Consider the following 18,649-nt stretch of genomic DNA (forward strand, 5'->3'; position numbering starts at 1 on the left):
AAAAAAAAAAAAAAAAAAACCAAAAAAAAAAAAAAAAAGAAAACTGCTGAACCTGGGATGAGCTAACACACTGCAGTGGGGTAGTCTGGAGGCTGAGCAGCTTTAATAGCAACTCTGGTGAAAAAGACTGGGGTCTTGCTTGGCAATATGGTCTACATGAGCTAGCAGTGTGCTCTGGCAGGGAAAAAAGGCCAACAGCATCCTGGACTGAATTAATAAGGATCCTACTACTGGTTATTCCCCTTTGCATGGCATTTATTAGACAGCATATGTAAACCTGTATCCAGGTTTATTTCACCAACTAACAACATGAAAAATGAAGATAAACTTTGTCAAGGGTACGTAGAAAGATGCTGCCGAGAGTCAGGAGCTGGAGCAACTGACCCATAAGGAAAACCAAGAGGATTTGGGCTTGCTTAGCCCAGGCAAAAGATGTGTTAGGAAGAACCTAACAGAAATTGTTGAGGGGTTGGAAGAAGGAGGCAAGATTTTAACTGGGGGAAGAAAATGTAAGCTGGAACAGAAAAGGTTCTGTCTGGATTCAAGGACAAAAGAAAAAGAATCTCTGAAGATAATTTAACATTTAATTAGGTTACTGGGAGAAGTAATGAAAACCCTTTCCTGGAAGGTTTTCAAGACCCAACTGGACAAAGTCCTGAACAATGTGGTCTGAATTCAGCGTTAAATCTGCCCTGAGCAGGACATTGGACTAAAGACCTCCCAAAGCCATTTCCAAATTGGATGTTTCTGTATTTAAACACCACTAACAAATTTGGAGTAAGTTAGGAAACAGGAAACACATTTCTCTTTAAATAATTGAAGAAAACAGTGATTTCTCCATTTTAAAAAGCCTGCTTTGGAAAAAGTCAAAATACAATGACCTCACAGCCAAGAAAGAGAGTTTTGTAAGGATGAGAGGAAGATAAACGGGCAAGAAATTGCTAGGTTTTAGAGCATCATCCTGTTACCCAAATGCAATCTCAGAACTGTAGCCAATGTGGCCCCTGTGGAACGTGTTCGCTATGGTGCAGGCACTAACTGATTTTTTCTGTTGCTGTCATGACTGTTGTCTTTGCTTCCTTTTTAATTTGGTGGATATTGTCAATCTAAGAGACCTCCCTTCAGTAAGAGCCCAGGGTCATCTTTCTGTTCTTGAGGATAGGTTCATTCTGGTCGATGGTTGCTTCAGAGGCTCCTCCACCCTGCTCTTTCTCTGTCATACACAGCAGAAACATGTGGAATAGATTTCCCTGCACAGCTTTAGTACAGATGTCCACAGTGCACACTTCCATAGCTGAGCTGGTCAATCTCCATCAAAGTGCCTCATTATCAATAGAAATACAAAATCTTGACATCTCTACAAACCTATTTTAGACTTCTTTATTAGAAGGCACCTAATCGCAGTGCATTTGCCAGAGGGAAAATCCCCATGACTTTTGCATCGTGCTCATATTGGAACAGGGTTTTTCATCCCACCTGGAATAAAAAGCATGGTCAGTTGTTCAGTGGCACAACTGCTGGATGCTGTGGCATCTATCTAGCACTCCCATGAAATTTGTGGCTACTGGCATGCTAAGCTAGAATTAAATCTACATGCAAGAGAAGGAAAAAGTATTTGTAAGCCACCAGCCTTCCCTCACATGGTCCAGGTCCCACTGATGATGGGCCCTGCCCATTACCTCTGCAGTAACACTACATTGCAGACCTTGCCCAGCCTTTGTTGTAGTTTGTGCTCTTATGACAAACAACAGACATTCTTTTCAACAAGTTTCCAAAAGTTCATTAATTTCCTTTTCATCATGGAAATGCAATGTGGTAGAAGCTGAGCAGAACCCCAGCATTGTTGCAACCCACACGGCACCACAAACCACGCTTCCTGGCACATTGCACCAAAATCTTTCAGCTGAATACCAGTTACAATATTTTACATATATATGCAACAATAACATATTTTTCATTCAATCAAGGGAAAAAGATGAAGTCACTGGAACCTCTAATATCATCCTTTATGCAGCATCACCATCATAAATAACAAAGAACTGTCAGGTTACACCTGTCTACTGAGACACCTCACTAATTCAAGCAAAAGGTTACCCCTTATTCTGAAAAAAAAAGCATATGTGGGAATGTACCACAACTGGAAGTTATTAGGCAGGCCTTGGGAATTATTGTCAGGAGAATATCAGTTAAACAAGTGTATGGTGATAGCTAGGGCATATAATAGATTCATATAAGTTAGCTTCAGTATTGGTAACACAATCTGTTAAGTAGGTTTTGGGTTTGGGTTTTTTTTTTTTGAGATCTAACATTTTGATGTTGTTTTGATGTACGTGCTAAAGAAGAATGCAGATATAATGAGATCTTCCAAAGATGTGACTGGAAAGATATCTAAAGAAACTAACATCAGCTGATAGGAGCCAATCTCCTAGGGTGTCTTTATCTGGTACCTCCCATCCGGATCCCATCTGGCTTCTCCAGATGGTGACTTAGAGTAGACTTAATCCATATGTTTGCAGTCATCTCTGTCCCTCTCCATTGCCTGAAGAAGTGGCTTTAGGGAGACCAACTGCTTTAGGCTAGGCATGGCCTGACTGAATACTCCTAGAGAGGAAGATGCAAGATGTTCCAGTTTTCCCCACTGGCCTCAAGGCCAGCTCATCCACCTCTTATAAAGATTGTATAAGATGGAAGAGGCACTCATATAGAAAATTCTTTTTACAGAGGCTAGTGACAGATATTTCTGCTCAAAGTTTGAGTCACAGAAATTGGAAACAATTCTGGAAGAAAAAATATGTGGATGTCATAGGATAGATCATATTAAGATTAATCATTAGTAACTAGTACATTTAAAAAAATCTGTAAAAGAGGCAAATGTGACTCAAGGAGAAGTAAGACAACATATTGTCAGAAAGACAGTAGCTGCACAGGCCCATGTGTGGGACTGTGTCTGTAACATCATGGTACACCTCTGTTCAGGAATTCTGAATGCCTGATGGAATTGATGCAGAAAAGTGCAACTAGATGTGGTAAATGAAGGACCTCAAAATCCTTTCTTTGTTCCATCCAAAAGAAAAAAGATCAAGCTGAGATGTGATTTCCCTACAGACATACTTGAGAGCGAGAGAGACAGAGAGAAAGAGAAGCAGCATTTTTGGGCAATGCTGGCAAAAGAACACTTGATCAGAAGTTGCCAAGTGTAAGTTCAGGCTAGTTAAATCAGAGTTTCTCCAAAGGAGTCAGTTTCAAAGGCAGGCTTGAGAAAGAAGAATGGCAAAATTCCTAAATAATTTTAATGCATATATAAGCAGGATATTATGATGTGGCTGCCTCCAGGAGTGGAGGACAGAACTTGATGACTCAGTTCTATGTTTCTGTCTGTCTCCGATTAATCCTTGGCTTTATAAAAGCAACAGCAAGAAAATACTGTAGCTAGAAGCTAATCTGAAGCTAAATTTTTTTCTACATCAATTATGTGGGCTATAAATGTAACAACAAAATAGCAAAAGGTTTTGCTTGGCCAGGCTAAAAATATATTCCACACTAAAAACAAACTGTTACTCAGTGGAAACCATACTGTGATAATTAACAGTTTTTAATGGCCATGGAGATAAAGAGAAGCAAGACCTTGGATACCTGTCAGCATTTCGAGATAGTCCCATATATTTTACATGTTTGCCATCTCCATCTGTGCCACTCAAAGTGAAATTGTTTTCAGTTAGGTGATGCTAATTTCACCCTGCTTCTCAGATTGAATTGTTGAAAGAGGAGGCCATAGAAAGCCATAAAGTTTTTGTTTGCTTTGGGTTTTATAAAGATTATTGTTCAAGTTTTCTGAATATACTAAGTATATAAATAAATATATAATACTGAATATAAAAAAATCTATCAAGACTGCAGTGAACAAGCTCAGCTTTAGGGGAATGGCTGAGCACCACCAAAGGGGTTAGTGCAGGCACCTCAGGCTGCAGCTCTACAAGCTGCTCAGGTGAACAGTTCTGCATTGAGATGGCCAAAGCTGAAGCCTTTCTGCGGCTACAGCAATATGGTCTGCTCTGTCAGTGAGGAATGATCTGCTAGAGCCCCTTTTGAGCAACTGGCTGCTGGAGATAAACATTACTGCAGCATGACATGTCCACAACAGAAGAGAAGCTTGTCTGGCTTCTTCAGGAGAAGCCTGCCTGGACACTTGCCAGACACCTCAGTCCCATGTTCTCTGATCCGGCAGAGACACTCAAGAGCATGCCTAACTTCAAGCATATGAGTGGCCCTATGGACATCAATGGAGTTGCTAATGTGCCTAAAGTTAAATATGTATTGAGTGCTGTGCTGGAATGGGACCAAGGACTCAGAAACTTGCAGGATCAAGGTTTGGCCAAAGATCAGAGAGTACAAAGGGAGACAAAAGCTGAGAGATACTGAGTTGTTCTCGTGCCCTCTTGTGTCAGTCCTTCAAGGAAGGAAGCCCTGGAATAAACCCCTTAATGTAGTAGAAGGAATACCTGTGCAGAAAGCTGAAACATTGAAACTCATTTTTCAGCACACAGTGTATTTTGCTTTTTAGATGACATTACATTTTAAAGCAGATATTGTGATGTCACTGGAGAAAAACATTGCAAAATCATTGCAGCAACAGGATTTCTTTCAACAGAGGCCTGGTTGACTCACTCTCACAGCTGCAGCAAAGTAGTCCAATGTGTTTCTGGAGAGCATTCTTGCTTGTGAAGTCTTTATTGGGACACTCTGACTGCAGGGAAATGCAGCCGCTTTTCATTTCTTGTGGCAGTCAGAAAGTTTCATTGAATATTTCTGAGCTCTCAATCTCTTCCAAAACACATGCTGAATTTCCTGGCTCTCTTCCTTAAAATCTGGTCTGGGTTTCTACCCCTGTCACCTCTCAAATTACTTGGTGTGCACATATACTAAAAAAATAAAATAAAAATTTTTACTTCTTCAATATTGATTTCAATTTTATTTTCAAACTTTGTGAATTTTTGTGTGCACTCATTTTTATATTTAAATTATCTGTATTCTGAACTTACCACTAGAATTCAGCAAAGCTGAAACAGAAAGATTTGTCCTTTTGCTATTAGTAATGCAACACTGCCAACTAGAGGCACCCGTGCGGATCAAACTTTTGTCGTGTGGACCACATGGATAAACTTAAATGGATTGCAAACCTATAAATATTGAAAGATCATATTTGCACTAGAGGAATCCCACCCAAGTCCTTAAACTACAATTGTACTTACCTATCATTTCCTTCAGTATGTCATTTATTGAATCCAAGCACCACATCACATCATCCAGAAATTCAAATAAAATCAAGTCTGATAGCAAATTACTTTGGGTTCCTCAAAGAGTTATGGAGCCATTTTAACAGCTTTTGGAAATACATCTCCACAAGACATTGCAAGTATTTAAAAAAAAATTAAAATTGTAACTTTCACAGTGAACTAAATTCTAGCTATTTTCTCAACTCATAATTTCAATAAGGCTTTAAAATTTATTATTTCTAAAGAAAACATAGTCTATTCAGGTGGTCTAAACCACAATTTTTGTATAGGTTTTCAGCTCTGTAAGGTGGCATACACTTTGAGGACAGTGTTCACAGCTGAAGGAACAATATTGAAAATAGAGAAAACGTGTCCTTGACCAGAAAGCTCAGCTACTGCCTGTCCCGTGTGGCTCCCTGATGTGTCTGTGGCTGTTAATTCACAGTGTGAGAGGGGCCAGAGCAGAGCTGTGGGTGTTTGTGCTCCAGCACAGAACAAGGCTGCCTGGGCCCTGCAGCGCTGTTCCCTGGCATGCCCATGATGGTCAGGCACAGCAGCCCACAGCTGGGCAGCGCACGCAGCAAGAGGGAGCTGGAACGGAGAAGGACAGGGACCTTCTGCAGGTCCTCATGCCAGCCCAGGTCCAGCAAAGCCTTGGGGAAAGACCCTGGGGCATGGGGTGTGCTGTACCCCTCTTCTGGGCTGGCAGTGTGTGCCCTGGGCTGCACCAGCAGCTTGGGAGGCCAGAGCGGCTTCCCAGGCTTCCTCTGGCATGGCTAGAACCACACTGTAAGAGAAAGATCTGCTGGTAGAAGAGAAAGAAGAGAAAGTCCTGCCTGCCAGGGCTCTCACAGCATTAAATAAACAGTCCAGAACAGTTTGTACTTTTGGACTGAAGGAAGGAGCCAACAACATCTAGAGCTGGTTTCCTTTTATTTACCAAAACACATTTATTCCGTAAAGATCAGCAAAATCCTTGAAAACTAATAAATTACTTTTTTCCCCTTACAGTCTTCAAAGCTTTGTATCTATAAAAAGTTCTGAGAAATCTGAGAAGCCTAGAGGGCAGGAAAATAATTGTGTTGAGAAGTGGAAGCCAACAGACAGTAGTGACTCACAGAGGCACAGAGCTGCAGAGCAGCTGAGAGGTGTCAATGAAGCCTGGAACCAAGTTTTCCAGGGGCTGTACCACAGGGCAATTTAAGGATGGAGGGACCAGCTTCCAAAAAAATGCAGAGAAAACCTTGGAGGGGTTGGAGGTGACAGTACTGGAATAAGTTGAAGGCTTAAAAGTGAAAGCATGGACATTGGCCTGGAAAGCAGAGAACGCTGTTTGCAGCCAGTACAAACCACTACAAAAAGTAATCCAATAAATGCTTTTCCAGTTATAGTATTATGCTTATGTTCCATAACAATGTCTTTACAGGAATACAAATCTAAAAAGGTGCAATGGTTGAGCGAAAGCAAGCAACTGGTTTGCAGATAACACTGAAGCAATTTGTTCACTTGAGCAGTACCTAGAGTTCTCCTTTTAGGGAAGGGGGTTGGGGGAAAGTCCATCTGATGTGAATCAGTTTCTAGTACCAGAAGAACTATTTCCACAATTATGACTATTTTGAAAGACACACGCACAGAAACAAACCACCATGTCATATCTAGATTTCTTTAAATTACTTTATTGAAATTATCCAAAAATTGATTTTTGGCTGTCAGTCAAGATATAAGTCCAATGTGCAGGGTGTTTCCACTTATTCCTTTTACTGTTTGGCAGTGAAAGCTAATGTCCAGCACTCTAAGCCCCAAGAGTAGTTCTCTGCTCTGGCACCATGTTCTGCTTGAATGTGCACTGACATCTAGACTCAGTCCACACCAAATACCTGTGTTAAGAGCCAGAAGTATCTCCCATCCATGAAAATATGTGTTCTGTGAAGTTTTCCCATATTGTTTACTGTAAAACTTGTTTGGGCATTTGTGATGGTGCATCTCCCCACTCCAGGCCACACTATGACCTCTCTTTGTGATCTCCTAATTACAGAGTAAGAACTTCATCAGCAGCCTCATTTGTGCAGCATTCTGTAAAGTAAAATTTAAAAGTCAGTCTCACTTACTGTAAATATGCTACACATCTGAATACTTACCTAGATCTGCTGCTGCATGACTCACACAAAAGCAGCATCTTGAGAGTCCAAGTGCCAGTTATTCTGCAACATCTTTCTCTCTCTAGAAGTCAGTTTTTTCACATACTTTATTGCTGCCTTATTCTGCCCTACTTTTAGATAGCTATTACATCTCCTAATTTTGACTTAGATATAATTATGTGTACACAGATAACCCATGGTTGTATCTCCAAAACTAATCTTTAGAGTGGAGGAGAAAAATGGAAAGAGTTTCCACCACCATTACCCTGGAGATTAAGCTGACCAAGTTCAATGAGTGGGAGCACACTGGTGCAATGAGGGAGTACAGAAGTGTGTGCTCTACATTGCAGAGATTTAATTGAATATTTGGCTGGTAAATGCTGCTGCCCATGTTGGTGGTTTGACTACCAGGCAGCATAGATTGTGCCTGGGATGTAGCTCTGGCTTCACACTCTGTTCATGTGTGGATGCTGAACAGAAGTAATCAAGGACGGGCAGCTGATCAGATCCACTTAGCAAGCAGTGGCTGAATAGGAATACTGAAGGCATCCAGCTTGGATTTATAAAGTATTACATGTCACAGCGCATTTTGGGGAGGGGGGGACCCCCTAGGCTGTGAGTTCGCTGGTAGCAGCAGGCAGGCAAGGAGACTCCACACGGCTTCTGAGGGTGCTCATTAGATGAGGGTTTATTGGGGGTCCCACCCCCGGGAGGCAGCATGGTTTCTGAGGGAGAGGGGAGAAAGAGGAGTGAGGGGGTAAAGGGGACGGGGAGAGAGGGGCTGAGAGGGCACCGGCCAGGAGAGCTGGGGAAGAGAGAGAGCACCGTCCCCCGGCACACTGAACAGGGAGATTCAAAGTGGGCGCGGAACAGATGGGACCAACGGGATTAACAGACACAGGATACTGCAGGGGAGGATCACAGGCTTGGAATAAACCATACATTTTCGAGGGGTGAGACAGAGTATGCCATTTAACTAAAATATAACACCACAATTACAGTCATTTTCTTTCAGCATTAAACTTTAACTACATCTTTTTGACCAGAGCTGCCAATATCTCTAGCAAAATTGACAAAGGCTGAAATTCTGACCTTCAAATATAGAGACAAATTGCTGAACATGATCCTGCTAAAGGGAACTCTCGGGTAGCTCAGCACTAATTTCAGTTTATTTGATTGAATGTCTACCCCTTTACATCTTAAAATAATAAGCCTGTGCCATGAAAAACACAATACCTGGGAAATAAATAACACAATATCTCAAAATTATTTCCATAATTTTGTAAAAAATCAATATTTCTAAGAACAGTAACCATACAATCCATATAAACAAATACATGGGAGAAGAAGCAAAAGAGGATTGATTCAGATTCCCCTCCAAAATCTATTCAAGCAGGAGGAAAAAGGCGATCCAGTTCATTCCTTCTTTATGCAAAGGTGATGACTAAAGGTGCTTGTATTCATCAAGTTCAGTAAAATTATATCAAGCATCATGTCCAAAAGAACAGATATTTTTAAACTACAACTCCCAGGAGCAATAATCAGGTGGTTTAAATCATAGTTTTTAAATAAATAATTTTATTTCCCTCTCAAAAAGAAAAGAGAGTTTGTTTTATTTGTTAATTACACTTCTCTACACAAAGTAACCCTTGTGTCTTCCTATTAGGTTCATTCCTATCTTCAAGCACCAGTGAACTCTGCCATTCTCTGGGAACAAAAGCACCTCCAGTTCCAGCTTTCACTGGTGGTTTCTTTTTTCACTGGACATAAGCCAGACTCACACCGCTGGGGGGGTGTTACCAGACACACACAAACCACTATTTATTTCCAATCCTCATACAAGACACCTGATACAAGCCAAGATGAAGAGAAATGCAAGGATTCAGTGTATAAGCATGGGAACTTGCAAGAGAGAAAATTGGAGGCAAGGCAGAAAAGCAAGGGGGAGGGTGGAAACACATTGTTTTGGTTTTCAGCTCAAAGGTTCCTCTCATTTTTTCCCAGCTGAATGTGCTGTTGCTGCTACACAGAGACCTGGGCAACTCAGGTGTTCTTTGCTTAAATCACTGTTTTTTAACTAACAAATTCCAGGAAAGGACCTTCAATCAGGAGAACTGGTTGCTGTTGGTGAGCAAGTATTTCTCTTTCTTTAGTAAAGCAACGAGGTTTTGTTCACAAATGCCTTACAAGCCTAGTTATGCAAAAAGACAAATGATAGATGTATAGAGATTAGCTAGCAAATGTTTGTTCTGGCAGGGAATTGAAGGCAACCTATGTGGTGTTGGCTGTCCTTATTTTAAGTGAATCAATTAAATAACATTGGAATATGCAGCATCAAAAATATGAAATATTAAATTTAAACTGCCTACAGTTACTGCCCTCTTAATTTTCAATAGGATAATCAATTATTAAGCTTCAGATGATTTTATCTGTGATTTAAAGAGATTAACGCTTTGATTTTTTTATTCATACATCATGAAAGACTGCTTCTTACTACAAAATTACAATTTTTTCCTAGCTTCTGCATATTTTAATGTACAACTTTTTCTCCAGCCAGCCAAATAGAATTAATTTCTCTAATTGAGATTGCCAGTTATTAGAAATGGAGTTTTAATTTGTTCACAAGAAATTTAACTGCTAACAGTAATTCTGTGATGTAAAGAGATTCATAAAAACAGTACTTTTCATGACTCTTGGTCCTAAAAAGTATGAAGTATTTTCTTTTGCCAGTGCTCAGGGCTGCAGTTCCATACTAACATCAATTTTAAATGCAAGTTAGAGATTTTCTTTATCAGTATAGGCACAAATGTCTTGGGAGATATTTTTTTTGGCGGGGCAGGGGTGGATGGTCATTGTTATTTTTGTTCATTTGGTTTGGGGGTTTTTTTATTCAAGTCAAAGTAATTTCTCAGTGAGGCATCCTGGTAGCTCCTAAAGCTCAGCCTCTGAAAAGTGGAATCCCCAGTAAGATGACTGAGTGGTATCCTGGCCTACATTTTTTAACTCAGTAGAAACCATCTGATATCCACCTGAATATCAGATCTTTAATGCCTAGAAGTGATTGTACTGGAAGAAAGTAAACTTACCAATTAAAAACAATTTGGCTTTGTAATGCTTTTTCTCACCTCTTGCTTTTGTTCTCTGACTTTTATCAAGGTAAGAAGTTACTGAATTTCTTATGATGATCTTGGCCAGGAAGAGAATACTTAACTACCCAGAAACACAGATGCATTGTTTTATTCAGAAGGAGTTGAGCTGAAATTCAGTGTAAAAGATGCAATGAAGAATGGGAAATTTTTAAAGTGGAAACTTAAAAATTACCACTATTTCAACATTTTGGAAGGATATGACAATTTAAAGTGTATTATACTTGTGGCAAATTCTTGCTAATCTTCCTACTTAATTAAGAAGGATATTATGAGACATATTTTGACAAAAAAGCTCCAACATAAAAAGAAATAAAAATCTCATGCGGTTACGTTTCACTGTAATTAAGAAACCTGGAGCAGTGTCTTGAAATTGTTGTGATCCACTATTACAAGGTTGTACTAGTTCATGAGAATCACATGAGAACTGTACCCTGCAGCCTCATTTTAACTGCTGAAAGTAGCATTGCACAGTAAAATTAAGCACCTCCAGTTTGCATCTTCCTCACAAAGGCAAGGATTTCTAGAAAAAACCAAAAGTGTCTCTGAAGTACAGATTGTTAGGATGCCACTAACATATTGATCTACACTGCAACAAGTGACAAATCCATGTGACTAAAGCTGTTTCTTTGTTTTCCAGTTTCCTTGCATTGGAAAGGAAATAATGGTCCATTCTACCTTGGCCTTGTCCCTCCTGCTAATTGCAGTCAATTCCAACCTTGCAATGGCAATTAAAAAGGAAAAACGAGCACCTCAGACACTGTCAAGAGGTACTGTATGTTCACTGAATGTAGTTATCTCCTTACCTCACCATATAGACCAGCAAATATGTTTATTTTGAATGTATATTTACAGAATGTGTATCTATATATATGAACACACACCATATATATGAACAAACATACATAGAATGCACATATATACTTACTGAGGTATGTTTTCTTTAGTGTTAAGTGATGCTCTAATTAATATATGTTCTCATTTCACATCATTTGACTCCATCAGTTTATTAAGCATATGACTGAGGGCCTCATGTAGCCTGAATATTTTATATAACTCATAGTGATCTAACAGAAGCAAATAACCTAAACTAAGTCTCTCAAATCAAGATATATATGTACGACTATCAGTGAAAAAATATTCTCTCATATACCATTTGAAATATATGTTATCATTGTAACCTGCCATAACATCAGTTGCTATGGAAAAATTTTCTACAGACTCATTTTTGTACACAGAACGGTTTGAACCATTGCTGGGGTTTCCTGCATGACTTTTTTTTTGCTTTTCATCACATATCCACTGCAAAGCATGACTCTGTGTAATTTACTTCCCTATGGTACATAATTTTCAACCTGAATGTTAAATAAAGACCCTGTTTTAATTTATTTATATCTAATCAATCCTTAGAAATACAAGCAGAAAAACAGCTTAGCAAGCCCTTTTTCCCTCCCCCATCTTTCTCCTCCTTTTGGGACTATTCAACAAAAAACAAATGTCTTCATCTCTCTTCCTAACTGCTTCTGTAGACCATGTAATGCCTGCAGGTCCCACTCAGGATCTGAGTTTTCCCTATCCTGGCAAAGTTGCACATCTCTCAGACATTCCATCTGAGCCTAATTGCTCAGAAACCATTTGACAAAATCATGCACCACCTGGACTAGACTAAGAGAAATTTCAAAAATTTTTGCAAGTAGTGTCCCTGGGGAAAGGTTACTATCAATCTGGGATGTATTGCCTAGTTTGCCTAGATCAGGATTTATTTTTTTTTCCCAGTAAGCCTAAATGGAAAAAATAGATAACAAAATCTTTTACATTATGTCCAGTTTGGAAAAAAAAAAAAAAAAAAAAAAAAAAAAAAAAAAAACAAACAAGCAAATTACAAAGTAGTCACAGAAAAAGGTGTAACTTTTCAAATTCTGATTTCAGGCCTATTGGGATGCCTTGAGCACTTTACATGTAATTTTGACAGACCAAGGGGAAATACTTAAATGTGTTGCAAAATGCCCCCAAAATGCTGACTTCTGTGTGCAGTTACCTGCTTCAGGAGCTGACAGCAGCCAGGGTTGGGAAGGCACTGGTCAGCATACCAGAGTCCCAGCACCAGCCAGACAGACCTGTGTACTGAAAGAAGACATGATCCAGAAGCATCACAAACAATTGTCCTGTGAGAAATCCAACAGCAAATCTGGGCTGGTCCAAGCACTGTTCAGACAGCAGAGAAGAAATAGAGCTTTAACCTGGTCTTAGGTCCAGAAATGGAGAAATGAGAATGAGAATTGTAGAACACTTGTCATGAATGGAGCCACGCTGCCATACAGGGATCTACTATGCAAGGGCTGCCCTCCTTGGGAACTGAAGGCATAAAACCAAGTGGACAATTTGATTTTTGAGATCTGCATATTCCCAGCTATGGATGAGCTGTGGAGCTGATGTTTGCTAGGATTTTGTTTCAGTAGAGATTTTTATTTAACAGCCATTCCTTTATTGAATTCTTTAATTAAATGAAGGGCTTACAACTTCAGGGATTGAAGTTACTTTGAAGTTACTTTGGAGTTAAGTGTATATTCCAAGAAAGACTGTTCTAATGACATTCATATTAAAGCTGATCTTATTTGAGCTGTCATATTTTATTTTTCTCTTGTTATATGCCAATTTCTCTTTAATTCCCAGGATTTACATGAAATGCTGAGCAGACAGAATGAAGATGGAAATTACTTGGGTGCTGATTTAGGGACCTCAAGCATTTAGAAAGATAACTAACAAGTCCGTCAAAGGACTTGAACTGGATATGCAACCAGCTGAGATTTTGGGGGGTTGGGTTGTTTGGTTGAAGTTTTTTAACCTTTTAATGTATCTATCAGGAGATGTTAAATTAGCATATTCACAATGTTAGAGAACCTTCGACTAAAACCCCCATTTTATTTGCATACAAAAGTTAATACACATAAGCAAAAAAGAAAAAAGAGAAAAAAAAGAAATCTGTTCTGAGTTACTTGCCTGGCCAGCAGCTAGTCCTTTTGTTTTATTTCTAGGGTGGGGAGATGAAATTACATGGGTACAAACTTATGAAGAAGGGCTTTATCAAGCAAAGAAAAGGTAAGAGATTTAAAAGTAGTATGAAGACAAAGTTGTTATTCCATCTTGCTGGAATACACAATAATGAGACAGAACAAAGAAACACCATGAGAGCTGATCTGTAGACCACCCATTAAATAAAACCGACTCTGTCTATAAACAACAGGATTTCTAGGACTATTATGACTGTGAAGTAACATAATGGGCCAATAATGTAATGCTGTCATTTCTTTGCCACAAAGGAGGTGTTGTCATTTAAATTATCCATCATAAATAGATACCATAATTTTTTAAACTACATCTATTGTGTTTTAACATCATGTACTTATGATTACTTCCTTGAACTCTGTTACATTTACTCTTGCATAGTGATCTGCTGCCTTTGATGTTTCCCCCAACACTTTATTAGTTGGAATATGTTCATGATATATTTTCTCATTGTCTCTATAGAAATGGAAGTTCCAAGCTCAGTCTTCTCTGAGACTCAGCTGCAAATATATTTGAGAATTCATAATAATACTTATTTAAATATCTTTTACAGCTCATTGTAGATCACAATGGTGTAGCATGAGCTATTGCTAAATTGAAGGCAAATTATTTGTAAAACAAAAGACAATTAATTTAATGTACCCTGTGTGAAAATGGTTAGAAATTAACAATTCCTGATATTGAAAGCAGACCAAGCATTAATAACCAACCTGTTGAACAGTAAATATAATTTGAAAAAATATAGTAGAAATCACACATTTGTTTATGTTTTGACATCCAAAATATAAAATTTTAGCACTTTACCAAACTGTTTACAGAAGATAAGTAATGTACTATATAGCTGTTCAAGAAAACTTAAAACACAAGAAAAATTTCATGGAAAGTATTTGATGATAAACCCAATCTTATAAAATCTATTTTATTCTAATTCATATATACTATTTTTATTTTCTTAACCCTGGAGAAATTCACACCTAAGTAACATTAAATATCTATTTAACCTGATTATTTACTACCTGGGACTGAAATGATGGTGGATCTGTTGTTATTTTATTCCAGAATTTCTTACTATAGACAGCCTATTTAGACATAGAAACTCTGTTTCTCTATTTCTCTCTTTTATGAAGTGCTTATGCTCTTTTCCCTTGCTCAGAAATTTCTGTAATATTTTACAGAATGTCTACATGGTTTTACTCTGGGTTAACATCAGATTAAATGCAATTTGCCTTTTTCAGTCTTCTAGTAAAATCACCCATCTGAATACATGTCAAATGACCTAACTACATCTTTTATTATTATTAATAAAGTAACAAGCCACTGATGGTAATTCATCATTTGGAAGACTGTCAATACTGCCAAGGTAATTTTGATTTTTTTTTGTGTGTTAAAATTTTGTGAATACTTTTTATAAGAAACAGAACCTATCTATATATTTACATTGCACTTACTGAAAATTATTCAGAGAAACGGGTAAATGAAAAGTGAAAATTTTATTACCATTATTTACAAAAACTCTGCTATGAAACTACATAATAAAGAACATGAAAAATTCTCAGTGCTGCTGTACTGCTACCCCAAATACAGCACTCAGTTTAAACTAAGACGCACAGATTGGCTACTGACTCACTGAACAGATTTAATATTGTTTAGCTCTCCTGAAATGGTAACTAAAGAAGGAGGCAAGGACAGGGCTGCTGAAATTGATCTAACAAGAATTTTCTGAGAATAATGCACTTTTGTCAAGCCAAGACATGTTATCCATTGAGACAACAGGCTTCATAAATAACAGAAGAGAGCTTCCATTTTCATAGCCAGAGGTTGTACTGCCACAGGCCAAAGAACCCCCAAAAGCAGTGATAGAGCCCTTAAGTGTCTCCTCAGGAATGTGATTCAGCAGAGACAGGAACAATGTGGCTCAGTCTCTGGCCAGTGTGGTGCCCAAGCACAGATGGAAAGGCAGCATTTGAGATGGATTTCAAAGTGATCCTGTCTTTTCTAGCACTGAAGAAAGCTTTCGCAGAAAATGAAGAAATACAGGAAATGGCCCAAAATAACTTCATTATGCTGAATCTCATGGTATGAGGGGTTTGGAGCGATTTGACTGGTATCGTTGCATGGTCTGTGTTTCCTCTTTCTTTGTCTTTTTTTTCATGTCATTTTAGATAATATATCTGACATTTTAGTTATTTAAGTAGAGAAAATTGTGCATGTGTATTCAAACATGAGCAGTAACTATTTGGTTTTATTTTCTGGTATAAGGTTATTCACAGGTGGTACTATTTCAGCAAAATTTACAGAAATATTTTAACAACTAACCTTAATTTTTATACCAGCATGAAACCACAGATAAAAATCTGTCACCTGATGGACAATATGTGCCTCGAATCATGTTTGTAGGTATGTAAAATATTTATGTATCATCAAAGTTGTTATATCTGAATTCTGCCACTGTCCTCCTTTGGGGACATCAAAATTATTCATTTTGCCAAAGGAAAATCTCTCTGCCTCTGTTGTATACTTTGACTCTTGTAAACTTCCTCAGATTACAGATATGTCCTGGAGGGCACTTACTCGGGCTTGAGAGCAAGATGTTTAAAAGTCTCTTAATATCTGGACTTTTTGCTCTCCATGCTTCTTGCTGGTTCTGTTACAAGACAAAGTTTACTGAAAAAGTCAAATATCTGACAGAATGTAGATGGCTATAAAGTGGACATTACCACAGAATAAATCAATAGTCAGTGGCATCCAAGGATTTATCCCATTTTAAAGCTGACTTCTGGAATGCACCAAATTAATTATGCCCCAGAGTGCCTGTTCCTTCTCACTCACTGTACAGGGAGCCTGGAGTGACTCTGTGATGGCATTCAAAGTTCAGCCCACACTCAGACAGAGAGCAGTGTAGTTACAGCAATCAGTAAATTAATAATAAACTTGGAAGGGTAACTGAGAGAAGAGAGGTTCACAACAACTTGTTCCCACTCTGGGTTTCATTCTGAAGGCTCTAGGTAAGTCATGCTATCTATTGCCATTGGTAGGCGTGACCCCCTCTATGTGTGCATCTGGTCAGATTAACCTCTTCTGATGTAAAGTCAGAACCTGTAAAACAGGATATTTTTCTTTAAATATGAATGACATGCATGTGTAACCTAGCACTTAAAAATAACTGTGTACTAGAAAAATGTGCATTAGCTTTTGTTCAGGATTTCTCCAAGTAAAGAGCAGTTGTTTGGAACAGAGCGTAACAGCCTCGCAACTGCTGCATTGATGAAATCAGAAACAGGGCTGCCAAAGTAATGCCACGCCATCACCCTCAGCTGTTGTGGGAATGGAAGGCAGTGTTTAACCCAAATACTTTTTCAGACCCATCTCTCACAGTAAGAGCTGATATCACAGGAAGATACTCCAACCGGCTTTACACTTACGAACCGCAGGACATGATGTTCCGTAAGTGCCCTTTGTCATGTTACTCTGTATCTCACGTTGTAAGCAGCCAGATACCCCCCATCCTGATCACTTGTGCTTGAGAATCCATTAGGATCTCAAAGTAAAAATAAATACCATGTGAGAGCATTTGCAATAAATTATAATGGTCTAACCTGTTCCAGCAAAACAATCACACACATTGTCCCATTGAATTTATTGGGACTACTCAAGTAAGAAAAATTGAAAGATCATGGATGAGAACCTTAAGGATCAAGATCTGAGCAGTTTTATGGAGAATGGTGAATGTCACTATGCTCAAAATTATCTGACTGTACAATGTAAATAGTCTGTGGTGGGAAGGAATCAGTAAAGAAATGCAGGTGGTTGTGTCCATAGCCCTAGCAGCCATATATCAGAAAGGAATGTGATTTTTCAGGTTGAGCCAGTTCTTACTCTATGCCATCTATTTGACACCAATGCAGTATCTCACCACAAATACACACATCACATCTGATTACCAGCTTGCTGTTGAGAAATGAGGGAGTTGAAAGGATTCTTGTCAAATCCCATAAGTTAAACATTTTGATTCATGAAATTTTTTACTTTCTGTTTTAGTAGCAATCTCTAAAATAAAATGTTACCAGAAATCAGTTTCATTGTGAATAATTTACTAAATCAAACTGAGTTTTTTTCATTTGTACAAATGTACTTCTACTAGATTTTCACAGTTCTTATTTTTTTTTCAGTAATAGAAAACATGAAGAAAGCACTACGCCTCATTCAGACTGAACTGTAACCAGTAACAGTGAAATGACCATAACCTCTATGAGGTGAAGCTGCACCTCTCTGTCTCTACTTGCAAATTGAATTTTTACCAAGCAGATTTGGTATACCAGATTTAATAAAAAATGTATGTGTACAACTTGGAGAACAAAAACAGAAAGACTAAAGAACCCATTTAGAAAACATGAGTAGAAATATATTAAACACTTTGAAATTAATTATCTAAATAACTGAAAATTATAGTTTTAAGCGCATCAAATTCAAGCTGTATTTTAGCAATCCAGTTGTGACTTTGTTAGGTCAGCTATGACTTCTGAAGAGGAGTTATAAACAATCTTTTTGATGTCTATTTGCAATTTATTACATGAGTTAGTATCTGCATCTTGCCTTCCCATTTTAACTTTTATTGCAAGAAGCTTATTAATTGTTAGTGTATCCCTGCTTTACACAGTCATTTCTCATTATAGGAAAAGAAACTTTGCTGTCAAATCAGACAGGAAAGCTCATGCTATAAATTTTGGAATAGCTTACATAGGAAAAAAAAAAAAACAAACCCACAAAAACAAACAAACAAACAGGAAAAAAAAAAGACCCAACAGTGTTCTGGGCTTAGCTTTCCTCTGTATAACCCTTTAACTTTTGTTGTGGCAGCTGAAAATGGAAGAGACTGAGCATGCAGTCTCAGTAAGGTGATAATAATCAAAGGGCAGCTACATGTTTTGCTGCAATGAAGATGCAGTGAAGCAAGAGAGATGGAAGGAGATAGACCCAGAACTCCAAACCTGAGGCTAAGTGATGTTTGTAAATTCTGGCATGAGAA

General features: G+C 38.3%; 1 protein-coding gene across 1 annotated transcript; it reads left to right on the forward strand.

Annotated features, from left to right (window-relative positions):
* The first annotated feature begins 9,367 nt into the window (after positions 1-9,367).
* AGR3 (anterior gradient 3, protein disulphide isomerase family member) lies at positions 9,368-18,415 on the forward strand. The gene is made up of 8 exons (XM_068209675.1): positions 9,368-9,538; positions 11,198-11,327; positions 13,593-13,656; positions 14,931-14,983; positions 15,623-15,699; positions 15,957-16,020; positions 16,984-17,067; positions 17,793-18,415. Exons 2-8 carry the CDS (start codon positions 11,222-11,224, stop codon positions 17,840-17,842), a joined length of 498 nt encoding a protein of 165 aa, XP_068065776.1. The 5' UTR covers positions 9,368-9,538; positions 11,198-11,221; the 3' UTR covers positions 17,843-18,415.
* Positions 18,416-18,649: the final 234 nt, after the last annotated feature.

Source organism: Anomalospiza imberbis, chromosome 1 (assembly GCF_031753505.1).
Source record: "Anomalospiza imberbis isolate Cuckoo-Finch-1a 21T00152 chromosome 1, ASM3175350v1, whole genome shotgun sequence".
Taxonomy (NCBI): domain Eukaryota; kingdom Metazoa; phylum Chordata; class Aves; order Passeriformes; family Viduidae; genus Anomalospiza; species Anomalospiza imberbis.

Bases quoted from the DNA above. Each gene is read 5' to 3' on its own strand.
- AGR3 (XM_068209675.1), top strand. From the start codon at position 11,222: ATGGTCCATTCTACCTTGGCCTTGTCCCTCCTGCTAATTGCAGTCAAT. The intron at 13,657-14,930 runs GTAAGAGATTTA...TTATTAATAAAG, and splicing joins CTTTATCAAGCAAAGAAAAG to TAACAAGCCACTGATGGTAA. The intron at 14,984-15,622 runs GTAATTTTGATT...TGTCTTTTCTAG, and splicing joins AGACTGTCAATACTGCCAAG to CACTGAAGAAAGCTTTCGCA.